Source organism: Varroa destructor, unplaced genomic scaffold (assembly GCF_002443255.2).
Source record: "Varroa destructor unplaced genomic scaffold, Vdes_3.0 BEIS01000002.1, whole genome shotgun sequence".
NCBI lineage: Eukaryota > Metazoa > Arthropoda > Arachnida > Mesostigmata > Varroidae > Varroa > Varroa destructor.
In genome coordinates, this window is record NW_019211455.1 from 20,929,597 (window position 1) to 20,943,725 (window position 14,129).

At 39.3% G+C, this 14,129-nt stretch overlaps 1 protein-coding gene across 12 annotated transcripts in view; it reads right to left on the reverse strand.

Moving 5' to 3' along the window:
- Window positions 1–1,668: 1,668 nt before the first annotated feature.
- LOC111245109 (protein bicaudal C homolog 1-like) overlaps window positions 1,669–14,129 on the reverse strand; it is a 41,816-nt gene continuing 29,355 nt past the window's right edge. For 2 of the 12 annotated variants that reach the window (XM_022792980.2, XM_086980285.1), the window contains 7 exons: window positions 9,104–9,510; window positions 8,489–8,656; window positions 7,699–7,878; window positions 6,006–6,747; window positions 4,972–5,206; window positions 4,441–4,682; window positions 1,669–4,246 (listed from right to left, as the gene is read on the reverse strand). In XM_022792980.2, coding sequence (XP_022648715.1) covers window positions 3,978–4,246; window positions 4,441–4,682; window positions 4,972–5,206; window positions 6,006–6,747; window positions 7,699–7,878; window positions 8,489–8,656; window positions 9,104–9,442 — 2,175 coding nt within the window. In that variant the 5' untranslated portion in view covers window positions 9,443–9,510 and the 3' untranslated portion in view covers window positions 1,669–3,977. Of the gene's footprint in view, window positions 4,247–4,440; window positions 4,683–4,971; window positions 5,207–6,005; window positions 6,748–7,698; window positions 7,879–8,488; window positions 8,657–9,103; window positions 9,511–10,244; window positions 10,581–11,565; window positions 11,801–12,617; window positions 12,727–13,778; window positions 14,022–14,129 lie in introns of those variants that run through there. The other 10 variants (XM_086980281.1, XM_086980284.1, XM_086980283.1 and 7 more) reach the window with 10 other exon arrangements.

Genomic DNA, 14,129 nt, shown 5'->3' on the forward strand with positions numbered 1-14,129 from the left:
AACAACAAATAACCAAAAAAAACCTAAATTCTTGAGTATTTTTATGAAATCCGAATTGTTTATTTGTTCTGTTCTGTTGATTGATAACAGTGATACCAAAAAAAAGTTGTGTAAAGTTAAAAATCTTTTCTAATTATTACATAATTTCAATGTAAATAGATGACCATTCTTCGCTATATTTCGTAATTATTTTATATGACTTTGGAGATATAGAATGAGTGGGTCATCTGATCTAGTAAAAAGGCATTTATCGTTCGTGTCAAACTTCCCCACACAACGGGAACATTTCCTTACTACAGGCCTTTGCTATCTTTTTTAGTCACTTTTCTACCCTCATTGAGATCGTGAAATAGTGTAGCTTAACCTGGAAAATTGTATTGTACTCATGCCCCCAACCTGAAGCGGAAAAGATTTTGACGGCAGCCGATATTGCCTGAGGAATTAAGGAAGGAACGACGATTATGTGAAGTGCTGTAATCTGAACAAGTTTCCTATGATACATATTGTGTCGTAGACGGTGTAAATATGTGTCTGCATTACATGAGAACTTGCTCGCCGGGTAAAGTTAATTTCAGATTTTTTATTATAGGTTCGGTGTATCTGTAACATGACTTTTTTTATAAATATCTATAAGATGTTTGGATGTTCACAGGTAAACATTTGACCATTGACGCTATTAAAATTATTAAAACAGAATCTCAGAGTGAAAAAATCACTCCGCCTATTTCTGTTAGGAAAAGTAAACAGATGACCCTGGCAATGTAAAAAGTATACATTTGCTAGGTATCAACAGAGTGCATTTTTTCTGGCAACGGCTGAGGCCGTAGGAAGGCTGGTCTAGGCTCGAATCGGGGCGTAAACACATCGTTTCATGTTGGGAGCTAATTGTTTGATAGATCAGCTAACGGCGGTACCGGACCGAAGATCGAAAGCATTTACTAGTTACACTATAAAACATTACTTTAGATATCTGTATAGTTGCGAAATATGTTCACGCCTGGCTAGAGCCTAGAGTGTTCCCGAGTATTCTCGAGGAGCACATGGAAACTACACGGCTTAGAGCTCGAGTGCCTATGCCTTGTAGCTTTATCTAGTAACTAACAAACGACTCCTGAACTAAAAGACAGTGGACTACTAGCAGCCTGGGGCGGACCTGGGAAAAGCAGGAAGCATTTGTCCTTGATCTCCTACAAATAAACCGACCAAAGCACTAACGCTAGAGAAGGATATCTACATTTTTTCTTGATGTAGCAAAAATATAATTACAGATTTGTGCGATTGCTATAGAACGCGAACTAAGTAAATCATACAACGTAAAGTCCCACATTGGGAGGGTACGTTAGTGGCTAAATCAAATTTCAAACAAGGCGCGCTTATCTGAACTCTGTAAGAAACGATAAAGATTACAAGAAAAACTGACATTGTTAAACGCTGCAGTAGTAGAACTTGCTATCCTAAGAACGACAAACAGCGCTACCGATACAGAATAGCACAGAGATGTCGAGCCATGTACTTTACTTGGCTGGAATACAACTCAAACTGTAATATTTATTATATATGGATATTTAATGAGCGTATCTGATTTCTATTTAGCGGCGGCTTCCGGCACGATGAAAGATCAGACAAATTCCTGTCGTTTTAACGCAATCATAAACAAGTACACAATACTAAACAAATGGCCATAAGTCCGTCTTTTTATTTACATTGTCCATCCGCATAATATCGAAGAGGACCCTGGTCTGTTTAGTCACTATAGGACCTTTGAGTTCAATTAGAAGCAGGATAAAATAAGATCTCTTCTAGCTTCGTATATAAATGTTTGTTTGAAAAAGATTGAATTTGTACTAACATGACTCTATCAGAAAATAGGCGCATGCTTTGAAACAAGTTACGAAATTATAATGGTGCACACCTGCTGTCCTGCTAAAATAATAACGATAATTCGACTTGATATACTGCGGCGATAGAGCTAGAGACTACCATTTCTATTGAAGACCAAGTGAATAATTCAAAAGTTACCAGGTTGAACGTAAACAGCCCTTGACCATAGGAGATTATCCGATACAAAGCGGCCGGATGTTTTGGAAAAAACGGAAATAAAGCAGGATGAACATCATTGATAGATGAGAAGAGATCTTTTGTAGCTTTGACTGACAGAAAAGTTATTCAGGACGTCGCACAGGTTCGTCTTAAACAGTTAATATTAACTTCTTAACTGACGTGAACGCCTAATACAGTCACAACTAAGATGGAGGATTTTCGCGTCATATCGTGCCAGTCTATTTGTATCTGCATCAGAGGGGTAGAGGGTATTACAGGCCGACTATTCAGAAGACGCGGGTAATCAAAATAGGTGAAGCCGTTCTTTGATGCCTAAGCAATATACAATAGAACTTCCAAAGCACTAGGCACAGAAGCAGTACAATTATACCTTAAGATACATTTATGCCCTCGAAAGGTTCTGAAGAAAGTCATTAACGATTCCAAATGGAGCAACTCTGACTGGATAAATAGCTAAGCCTTTACTTTAAACAATAGATCGATTTGAAATTAGAGTCGAATAAAAAGATCTATGCCGTCGTTGACAAACAGTCGCGTCGCTGGAGTTATAAAAGGGCCTTTGTCACATAGTTAGGGAATGCCAGTAAGACGAACGGCGGATCGGTGAGATACAAAGCGATCGCATTTGCAGTGAGGATTCGCTATAACAAATACCTGGCCTGACTGTTTTCTAGGTAAATTTGCTGTAAGCAAATATTATATAGAGATATACATACACGTATTGAATAAAGAGTACCAATCACTAAGCAATATATGAGAGTGGTTTACCCAAATGAGGCGATGAGTACATCATTTTTCGGAGGGAACTAGCCCAAATCCTTTGAATATATTGCGAACTATGTCGAAGTATCTACAAACCGTTCGTCTAGATTAAGAGATTAGTTAACTGGGGGGTGGACGAAGTGGTCGGCTAAGCTACAAGTTCAAAGTATCTTTGAGTGCGAAAGGGGCCGCTACAAAGAGTATGACTTTATAACTCGATGGCTGCGGAACTATCTATGTTTGTAACGGTGTTCCTCAGAAAACGCAGTCGATCGACCAGGCGTCGTAGAGTCGTAACGAGGGTTCGACCGTGTTACGACAAATCCTGAACAACTGTCAGCCAGGAATCACCGCGTTTCTGGCTTATTGTTGTCAAGAAGTAGTTGAAAGCGCAAACGGCTGTGGGCTGTACGTTAGGACATACGTCCGGGTGTTACGGCCCGTACCAGGAATCTTCAGTGCTTCCATCGCTATTGCTATGTAACGGAACAAGTAACATTTGCACAGAGGTACCGCTCCCGTTATATATATATACATATATATATATAACGACTACTTGTTTTTAATGTAGTACATCCATTCCCCTGTCGCGCGCTTCCGAGAATAAAGTCGACTTCCTTTTGAATAATATTGCCAATAATATCACCAACTATTTTATTAATAATAGATATAGAAACTATCATGCACAAACGTGTCCTGTAAATATGATGGAGACGATACGGGTTATTTTTCTACACAAGTCGTTGCTTAACTTGTTCTTAAGCGACCAAATCAAATGTGTTACATGAACGGCGTTTTATATATTCATCTGCGCCACAGAGCCTTTCGAGACCATTTACTAAGTGACTTCGCGGTATATGATTGTCTTCTAGGATCGTTCTCGCTTAGGGTCAATCAGGCATAATGAGGCACTTGCCTTTAGAAATTATATCCATGTCTATATCGATTAATAACGAAATGGTTAATACTATGTAATATATGTTATTTTAATGGTAATGGCCATGTGTTCATTCAGTTAAATAGACAAATGCTCAAAATGTGCACCCAAACAGTAATCGAGGGCTGGCCACACTTTGGGATCGTCCATACACATTTCAGTAGTATTTATAATAGACTGAAAAACGTTTTTGTTTTCAGTGGATTGATCCAACGGTTCAGGCGCCGCTGCCGACTCTGCTAGCTACATTGGTATAGGAAAAATTTGTTAGATTGGTAAAAGACTGAGTGGCATTTTTAACTTCGCCATATTCTAATTTACTCTTATTGTTGTAGGCATGACTACCATTCATGTAAAAGCCATAGCTGCCAATGGCAGCCTGAGAACCTTTGTCTTGTTGCTCATAAGGCCAGTTTGGAATCGCCGAACGCTGCCTGAAATGAACAGGAGTCGACGAATACGACATAGAGGATGAATGTGGCCCGTCTGCAACCAAATAGATTATAATGGCCTATTGAATGGTCTGTTATGCAATGTGCTACATAAAAGCGTTCTATGAAAATCACGGCAACACGACAGTGCACTGAGACAGCATATAGATTATCTTTGCAGTTTTCACAGATTTTGACTACAGGGTTGATTTAACTAAAAGCATAGAAAGAGTCCAACATAGAACATACATTGGCCAAGATACCAGCTTGGTTCGCAGTGCAGACTTGTAAGCGCGTGGCCAGTCGTCAGTGGGGCATACGATCGGCTTTTGTGAATACTATCGTAGGCGTCTCCTTTTTGCGGAACGTGGTTCGTCTCTTCGATGCCGTTAGAACTGTTTGCCTGAGGTAATAGTAATCTCGAAAGCTCGAACGGGTTTAAAGATGACGACGTCGTGACCAACGAGTTCAACGTACCCTCATGTGAGAAGCTATTTTGAACCATGGACAAAAGACAAATTTCCGAGACTTTATTATCGTTTTAACCCTTCGTTTTCCTTTTCTGACAGTGCTATAGGAGAAAATTAGGTTAGCTTCCTGTTGTTTTTACGTAATAAGAACGAATAATGCTTAGTAAATACTGAAAATTGCCTTTTCACACATTTCTACGTCTTACAGCTATAATACTAGTCTTGCTCTATAATTATCGTTCGTTTTCAAACATCATCAATGAATCTGAACGCATCAATTACATGCGCTCATTAATCTCATCCAACTTACTTAAGGGGTCTCTTAGTTTCTGAGAAGACCGCGTTGCGTAGCGACTCCAGCGCATGACAGCTGGGATTTCGCAATATTCGATATACGTCCATAAGAAGATCTATCCTACTTTCAGGGCCTTTAGCCTCCAGCTTCCAGCTCCGCGAGTCGCGAGATGGCCGGACCGTCAATGATATCTCAAACGGGTACAATATCGTAGTGAAACCAGCCGCCAGTGAGATAGCATGATACAGGCCTATGCAAGCATTACATAAGTTGCACGTTCTAGTTTATTTAATGAATGTTATACGCTCACAGCTAAACACCTTTTTTTACTAAGAATGTAGAAATCGTATAGATTGTTAGTTATTGTAGATCGAGATGAAATAGTAAATTAATACAGCCCTAAAATTTTTGAAGCCGATTTGTGTGAAATTGCCATATTCAACAGCTAATACAGCTTATTGTATTTAGCGACATTTTAGCACGCCAGCATCGGTTTGGCACGCATCCGTTACTTCAGGTGCGCGCTGTTTGACCCAATGTAGTTGATTTTGGAGAAAGGCATTCATTTGAAGATTGAAGAAGGTTGATTTTCTTAAAAGGTCGATATTAACTCATCTCATAAGATAGGTCTTGTTTCGATTTAGTAAAATACGATCTGCTCGATTTCTATTTAAGGTACCTGCTGTTCAAAGTAAATAAGTGTCACTTTATAGATATTGTACCGTTAAACGTGAGCTATACAAACAAGGGAGGCTGGTAGGCAAGATGGCGCGATAAACTCTTTTTGTAGATAGATCCCGTTCGACGTATGCCTTGTCGATATAGCAGAAGCTCACGGAGAAGCATGGATTGTTATTTTCAATCATATTGATTAGTGAGCAGAAAGCCGGGATATATGCGTTGTTTTCTAATGCACATGACCCAATGCATCGGCAGGGATAGACATGTTATTTTGTTTGCATTTACCCATGCAAAATCCATTAAAGGATTATCCTCTCACAAAAATATACAATTTCGCTACTCTTGTTAGCTTTTACGCTTGGACTCACCCGGATCCAAAATCTCGATATCACCATTAGGTTTTTGTGCAGATACTGCCGATGTTAGCGTCTCTGGCGACAAAACCCCGAGGTTTTGGAGTGCCTGCAACTCGTCGAAAGAAAGAGACAGCGTTTTTTTGGGTTGCCGTAAATTCAAATGCACTTCTTCGGAAAGGCCCCGATCTTCTGTCAACGCGCAGCTGAATGCACCTCGTTGTGCGTCTGTGATGCATTTCATCTGTGTAGAACCTTCACCCTCAGTCGAGAAAGGGACTCGGCTATCGTCACTATCTTTTCGTTGACCGAACATAGCAGATTTGCCATTGGACTCTGGAATCTGTATGAGCACAACGACCGGCAAGAGATCCATAAATGCTAGCCATGCACGGTAAACATTTTCCACTTTACCGACTATCCTCACGGTATAAATATGTTGAGACGTGTCCGATCTGCCGGCGACGATGCTGAATTGCGTGCGTGTCTCGTCCATGATCGCTTGAATCTTTGTGCCGTTATTTCCATACGTGAATTGCACATACTGACTCGTCACTTCGATTCCCAACTCGACGTTGGGCGGAGGCTTTCCAGGACGCAGAAGGGCATTCAGCTGTTGGATGCCCTCGCATATCCGTACAATATTCCTGCGACCACCCCGAACCGTGACCATTGCATAAGGGATATATCCGCGTAGTCGATTGGTAGCGACGTTTGGTAGCCACGTAATCGTCATTCGGTACTCATTCTGTAAGGTCTGTAAGCAATAGTTGGTAGTTGCTAATGCCGAAAAATTTTAACAGTGAGCTAGCGTTGTCCGAATAATATTCTATGAAACTAACTACATTTTAAATGATTCGTGATTTATTGCTGTCACAGTATCTGGCTTCTCAACTTGGTTTGCTTTCAACAGGGCAGTGTGTTCATATTTGGGGCAATGTTCAACATACTATTCTTAATTTTTTATGGTAGCACAGAGCTGCTGGAAGAGTCAAAGAAGATAGAATTCATCCGCGCTGCACAATTTATTATTCAATGAGCTTTTCATTAGTGGCAATATTTTGTACACTACTTTTTGTTTAGCGACAATATATTCCTAATATATATACTATATTCTCCGAAATCTACGAAGAAAAAAAGATTATTAATTGACTCATATCATAAATAGAGCTTTCCGTTTGTTTTAATAGCATTTTAAGGTGCCTTAAGTTACCGGTTGTGCTGCTAGTATGCAGTAGGTTTTAAATCAAATTTCTGGAACCTGTAATAAATACTCGTAGTCTATATATAGTAGTAGTTCTATAGTACACATGAGGCACTATATAATAATGAAGAATCCTGTTTATAGATAACGGTTATACGTTGGAGAATGACTCAAGCGTCCTAAATAGAATGAATTCTTTTTTTACTGGACTTATTCACTATTCGATAGGGCATATTCAATAAAACAAATTTGCCCGAATTGATGTATTGTAAAAACTACCAATTCTCATTTTGTACTCAGCTTTCAGTGTACATAATTTACTCATTTAGGATTACTTCTAACCCTTCAGAGTTTCTGTGCTAAACTCACTCATTACTTTTTCAATGGAATAACTATAAATCAATAGATTGATAGGTCATACATTATTGACAATGAAATGCCAGTCAATGTTCTCGGGAACGTCATCTGCATGCAGTTGATTTGGACTTTGCCTTACAAGCCTACCTCAATCATTTGTCTAATTTTTGGCCTGAGCTCTGACACTGTTCCATCAGACGCAACAGGAGAAAACGTGGCGTTCCTATATTCCTCTTCATTGATTTCAAAAGCAAAGGAAATCGGCAGTAGCTCGCGAATCCTCTGACGAGCCTCGACAACGGCTTCGGGTGTGCCAGACACGGACACCTGCAACTCCGATAATAGTCAAATATCCATACATAACTCGTCTATTGTGCACGTATACACTGCGACAGTATACATTAGTGGCGCTTTATTTTGATCTTATGTTGGTCTAGGCGCCTTAAAGGTTTATTTATTCAAATAGTTTACAAACGGCGTCATAAACCGTCATACGCAGTTCTAAGTTGAGCCTAATCTAAATAGTTTGTTTATCTCAAAGAATTAGCCGTTCTTAAGGGCTAATTTTTTGAAGTGAAACGGACATGAAAACTACAATACAGTTAGAAAAAGCGCTCTGTGTAAGATTTTCTCCTTGAGTTCATAATACTTGCCCTTACTTTTTGAAAGAGGTGGTCTTCTAGCAACTATTTTGATAAAAGTTATTTAGGTTTGTTTGACTTCCCTAAGGCAGCACCTTCTGCTTTTATCAATCGTTTAGATTAGACACGTACAATGGAATGATTTGCAGTACGAAACAGGCTACACTAACGCTAAAGGATGATCATTGACATCATCGAGGTGCGCGAAAAGTTGTACAATCCAGTGTTTTATCGGAAGAAATTCGGGTGGAACTTGCGACGATCAATCTTTACCGTTCGGACTATGAGGCGCTTACTTGGTTGCTTTTCTCACAGCGATCGTTCTTGTTCGAATCAGGAAAGTGGATCTGACATCCGGTGGCTCGCATTGCCCCCTGAACTCCTTTGCCTTTACGTCCTATGATGAAAGAGTGATCTGAGAATGACACGTCCATCTTCAAAGTTACTCGATTTTCGTTGCCGGCCTACATTGAAAACGGTGTTAAGCCAGAGATTACACAGCATACCACCGTTTAATTTTACTGATACCTTTATATTAAGTAGTTACTATGATATTTATAAGATTTTGTCCACATATCGAATAAAAGCTGGGCCGATTTGTCATTGAAGCGGAGCGTTACTCAGTTACTGCACCTGCTTTGATCCCCTTATCCAGCTAATGCGTCCTTTCAAAGTCTTGTCCTATATAATCCTTTACGGCTTATGAAACCAGAAGAATAATTTTGAACAATTTCGTTTTAACGCGTTTAATTAAGTTAACAGTCTTCATAAACAAGCGTATCATAAGAATCGTAAAGCTATATTTTAGGCCTTTACACATTGTTTTAATAGCGCTATCCGTAATCAGCTTTAACAGTGGAAACGTCTCATAGTTACAATAAAATTCATATAGCAGAACATTATGTACTAACGTTGCTACGAAGAATTTTTGTAGTTTCTTCACGGGCGATATCAACCTGCTCCTGGTTACCTGTAGTCTGAATAAAGAAATCAAATCGTTTCCGGCTATGTGACTTGTAATCTGTTTGGTGACTGTGATCTTCCAGCACCAAAGGAGATCCAGGGATTAATGAATATGAGGCTGTTTCCTTAATTGGTACAACTGGAGAGGAAGTTTCGTAGCATGTGACGACCTGGCAAATATCATCTTCGTTCATAATTGACATCATCGAAGAGTTACCAACGTTACTATTTTGCGCGTACGATACCAGTTGATGATGCGACGAAGCTCTACCATTACGTCGTTGCATAGTTACTTTGATTTGTGTTCCGGAAATTTGTTTTAGAAAACGTTTAAACTCTTTAGCCAGCACACCATCTGAAATCATTAGTAAGGGACTCATCTGTTATATCTGCGTTGCCTGGAGTGAACTAATTTGATTAAGTCTCTAGGGCGATCCAATACTATAAGCCATATGACACTTTTTTTCCTTTGATTTTATTTTGAAAAGTTGTATGCATGTGCTGTACAAAGTATTGAAACAGTGTTCAATCGGCAAAAAAAAAAAAACACTAAAAATTATCCTGGTAGAATTTTCCTTATCGTGTCATTTTCTTATTTGGTGAGGGTCAAGCGTCAACATCGTTATTTTTTTTCATTCATTCTGTAGAATGTCGTAACTGTTTGGTTTATATAACAAAATGTTCTATTTCTAAAGATGGATGGCAAAAAAAACTTTGAGCTATTACTGTTGGTTCTGTACAGAGCTTGTAAACATAGTGAAGTAAGCTTGGATAAGTGCAATATACACAGCGAACCACCTTTGAAATAAATGTTAGATAAGTCATAGTTTTTTTTGACATTAAGAATTGGTCAGTGTTATAAATGCACGTTTATCTCACTTAATTTGGTGCTCCTGACTTCAAAATTTCCTACAATTATTCAGTATTATTGAGACACGGGATCCAAATATACACCGTCATTTATTTTTTCGATGAATGAAAGCATTTTTTGTCGTTTGATTATATTGCATAAGCATTACTTTAAAATCGTTAGTTAGATCATTAAACAATCACAGAACAGGTTATTTCCTTTGTTTATAAGGGAAATACCTTCTTCGACAATCGATCCGATTTTCCGTTGAAAGGATTTCTCTTGTTCCAGCTGCATAGATCTCGAAGAACAAACAAGCTTATGTGAAAATGTATCAAGAATCTTCAACAGTCCTCCAACTACCGGGCCAGTTTTAGAAGTATCAATAGTATTAATCACACTGGCCCGCTGCTGCGCATTTCCATAGCAATGTTGAAGGCTTAAAAACATGTAAGGTGGTTTAGGCGCGAAATTCAAATAGCTGGGAAATACAGTTTGTGGAGTACAAACAGAGTCGAAACAACAATACGGGGTAAAGCAGCTGAACTGGGGCAAACGTTGGCGGTTAGTTTGTCGTAATTGGCATACGCTCATCCGTTATTGTTGATATCAGATAAAGGCCACTTTCACAACAGAACAACAAATTTATCATGGTCAAAAAACAGTATATCATTTTCTGAATTAGAGGGAGATTAGCTAGAGAGAGAGGTTCATTCTTCCTGCCCTGGATAGACCCCATCAAAATTAGAAACTGCCTTTTTCCCGAAATTGACGGTATACGTTCGTCCATTTGGCTTTCGAAATAATCGGGAAATGATTCTGATAGATTTTTATAGAACCAAATAAAATTTAGGTTCAAATGGCTCGAAAATTCACCAAGTGACTTAACAAAGTATTTTTGATACACCCTGATTTTTACTATAAAAATTAACAGCTGTTTTAGAAAGGCAAGTATCAGTTGCTAATTGGGTCTTCACACTCCTACTTCCACCTTTCAGATTTTTTGGCCGTTTTAAGCCTTTGCACTTTTTAGGTATGTAGCGTACTTGACGGCATGTTGTTAACGAGTTCTTAACAGTGGTTATTATACTGCTAGCAACGGATAAAAAAAGGGGAATTTAAGAATTGACAAGGGTTAAATAGCGATTATATGCAATGAACGCTACAGACAAAGAATGACACTTTTGTCACATTTTGTTAAAATTCTATATTTATTTAGATATAATTTTAACGGTGTTGAGACGCTGTGCATGTTGGCTTAATTACAAAACCGTCACCTACTGCACATTTTTTTTTTTGCAAATTTTAGCACCGTTTCTAATTGTAAGCACACCGTGTCAGCGAAATGAATATCTCTCTTATGCGAGATGCCGTATGGCCGTAATCTTTGCAGAGCTGCGAGTTGACTTTAGCCTTAAGTTAAATTACAAGTAAGACAGCCGTTAACCGAACCATGTATCGATAATCCGTGCGGATACATGGTTCAGTTATCATATATATTATATACATGGTATATGACGGATAGCTCGAAGCTTGAATCAATTTCGAAGAATTAGGTACCTGACTCGACAGAGACGTCGCGTCTCAAAGCAGTATTGTTATCAAAACATCGTCTCCATGTAAATAGGAAACCATAGCTTACAGTGTCATGTATGCTTCTACGAGGCCCGCGCTGAGTCACCTATCGTAGTAGAAGAGTGCGCAGTACATTAGAGCTCCATAAAAACATGTGAGGCCAGGAAGGTATTGAAGTTAACTACTCGTGTCATCATCAACTTCGTACGGGTGCTGAAATCTACGAGGCGATAAAAATGCTCTCTGTTGCTTCAAACACTGTGTTTACAACAGACATGCCAGGCTGCTTCCGCTTCATATCGACCATCAAATATACACTAGGTCAATACCCCTGTTATGAGACAGGCTGTGTACATAATATGCTGGGTTCATGGCTGATAAAACAAGTAAAAATTAAGTTAACCGAACTACCGCCATGGAACTAGGACAACGCCGCAGTCATTTGAACAGATAGCAACGATCCCAAATCGTTAACGTCTACTTGGGTGCGAGATTTGTTAGTGATATCATTTCATAGTTTCTGTTGTTAATGTATTAGCCAAACTGTTTATTCAGTTTATTATTTGTTATTTGGCGACTAAGTATAACGCGACTTTCCGCAACAACAGCCGTATGCCATCCGCTGACCGTAATTGATGTGTATACATATATATCGGCACCACTAGCGACTTTAAAGGAGCACTCAGACTGTGCTTCAATTATTACAACTCAAACGACCTAAGAAAAAACCTATCTTTCCTATGTGTGGGTAATTTCGTGGCAGCTGGATTGTGCATAAACAACAACTATTTTCGATACGGTAAGACTGTTTTCGCACACCCCATATCGTGCTTTTGACTGGAACCAAGGCAAACGTTTTTTTTTTTAAGAGTGTTTAAATACGGGCGGCATAAGGGCAAGCCTATTTCGTGCAGCCCGAATATGGGAATAGACCTTGACATGACCGGCTCTGCCAAGGCCGCTACCCACTAATTATCAAGCGTTCCTTTATGCTTCACTTCAGACCTATTCGGGTCCTCACTTAAATACCGACTAACCTAAACGGATTTGTCCATATTCAAGCGTGCCGATGTCATCGTCCTATCGGTTCTCTCCATCACGACACAGTGGTCATTTTGTATCCAAAAGAGAAAGACAATAATTCTCCTAAAATCACACGTAGCATATTTTTAGATTTATAGTAAACCAAAACATAGCGCTGAAATCTCCAAGTAAATCACAGATACATTAGGCCTGAAGACCTATCACAAGAGCATACACATACAGACTGCAAACCCGAACAGCTGAAACGTAGCCTGTTCTACTTGGCTGATTCCTTCAGAATCATTTACTCCAGTTTTACTTCCGAATCCTTTTTCAAGAATATTTCTAAATATGTTTTTACTTATAGCTACAGCGATGTGCTGCTAAGAAGTACTCAAGTTAACCAAGTTTCCTGGGCAGTCCTTCGGATCTGGCTGCTATCAATTTATCGGAATTAAAGCTGTAATACACTAGGCTAGCTAGGGCGCTAAGGAAAAGAAATCGACCGACCGACCGGTAGTAATAAATCAATCGTTTGTGTCCAACTGAATTTTATTTTAGGGACACGTGCGATGATCTAGGTACGAAATCGATCGTAGTGACACCTCGCTTCGTGCTTGAGGGAACCATCCATCTGAAGCAATGCCTAAAGATTGCACTCGCCCCAGATATAAAGCCCGAAACATTCAGGTCAGAGTTTGTATCGTATGTATGATAAAATTATGTATAACGGCTCCCTTTCTACCCGTTCGATCGGGCTCTGTCGCTCGCTATAAATAAATAGCCTATTAGGCCTCAACTAAACAAGCCTACATCTAAGAACTCTCGTCTATAAATGAAAAAAGACTATTGTAACTTTGAGAATGATTATAGCTGTTTCAGATGGCCAATTTCTGTGGACATTTCTCGAAGTCAGTCGGAATAGATTAAGGATAAAATATGTTTTATTTCCGGATGTTCGACTCGTTTAACCATGCAAGCCCCTGCAGGATTTACATACACAATTGCGGCATATTTGGCGTTTAACATCGAAGCCTTTAATCAACGCCCCGTACATTTATACACCCCTTTTGAGTTGGACTTTTGTTGTTGTTGTTGTTGTTGTTTGTCAAGCTGACAAACGAGAGAAATCGGTTAATATATTGATACAATAAAATCACAAATAATTTACTTACCCGGTAATTGTGACAGAAATGAATAAGAACGATTAGACTATGAAATTATTTCTTCCGTATCATTTGAACACATCCACCCATATACACTGTACTATTGGATTGACTTGTACCGTTAGAGAGCTGCTCGAACAGCCTACCGATCAGCTCAACACACTTCCCCTTATATTGTTGTTGTTGTCCCTGGTGCTCGTCACAACACAGTTTGTAATATTCGGCTCCGTGCGGCGTCGCCATCGAGACCAAACAATCTGTGTCCCGTTCCAGTGTCTTGGCTTCTCCGTGGTAATTGTCGGTTTTCTGCTACGGCACGCGCGTCTGTAGGGTTCACTCCTGCAAACAGTGCCCTTAATA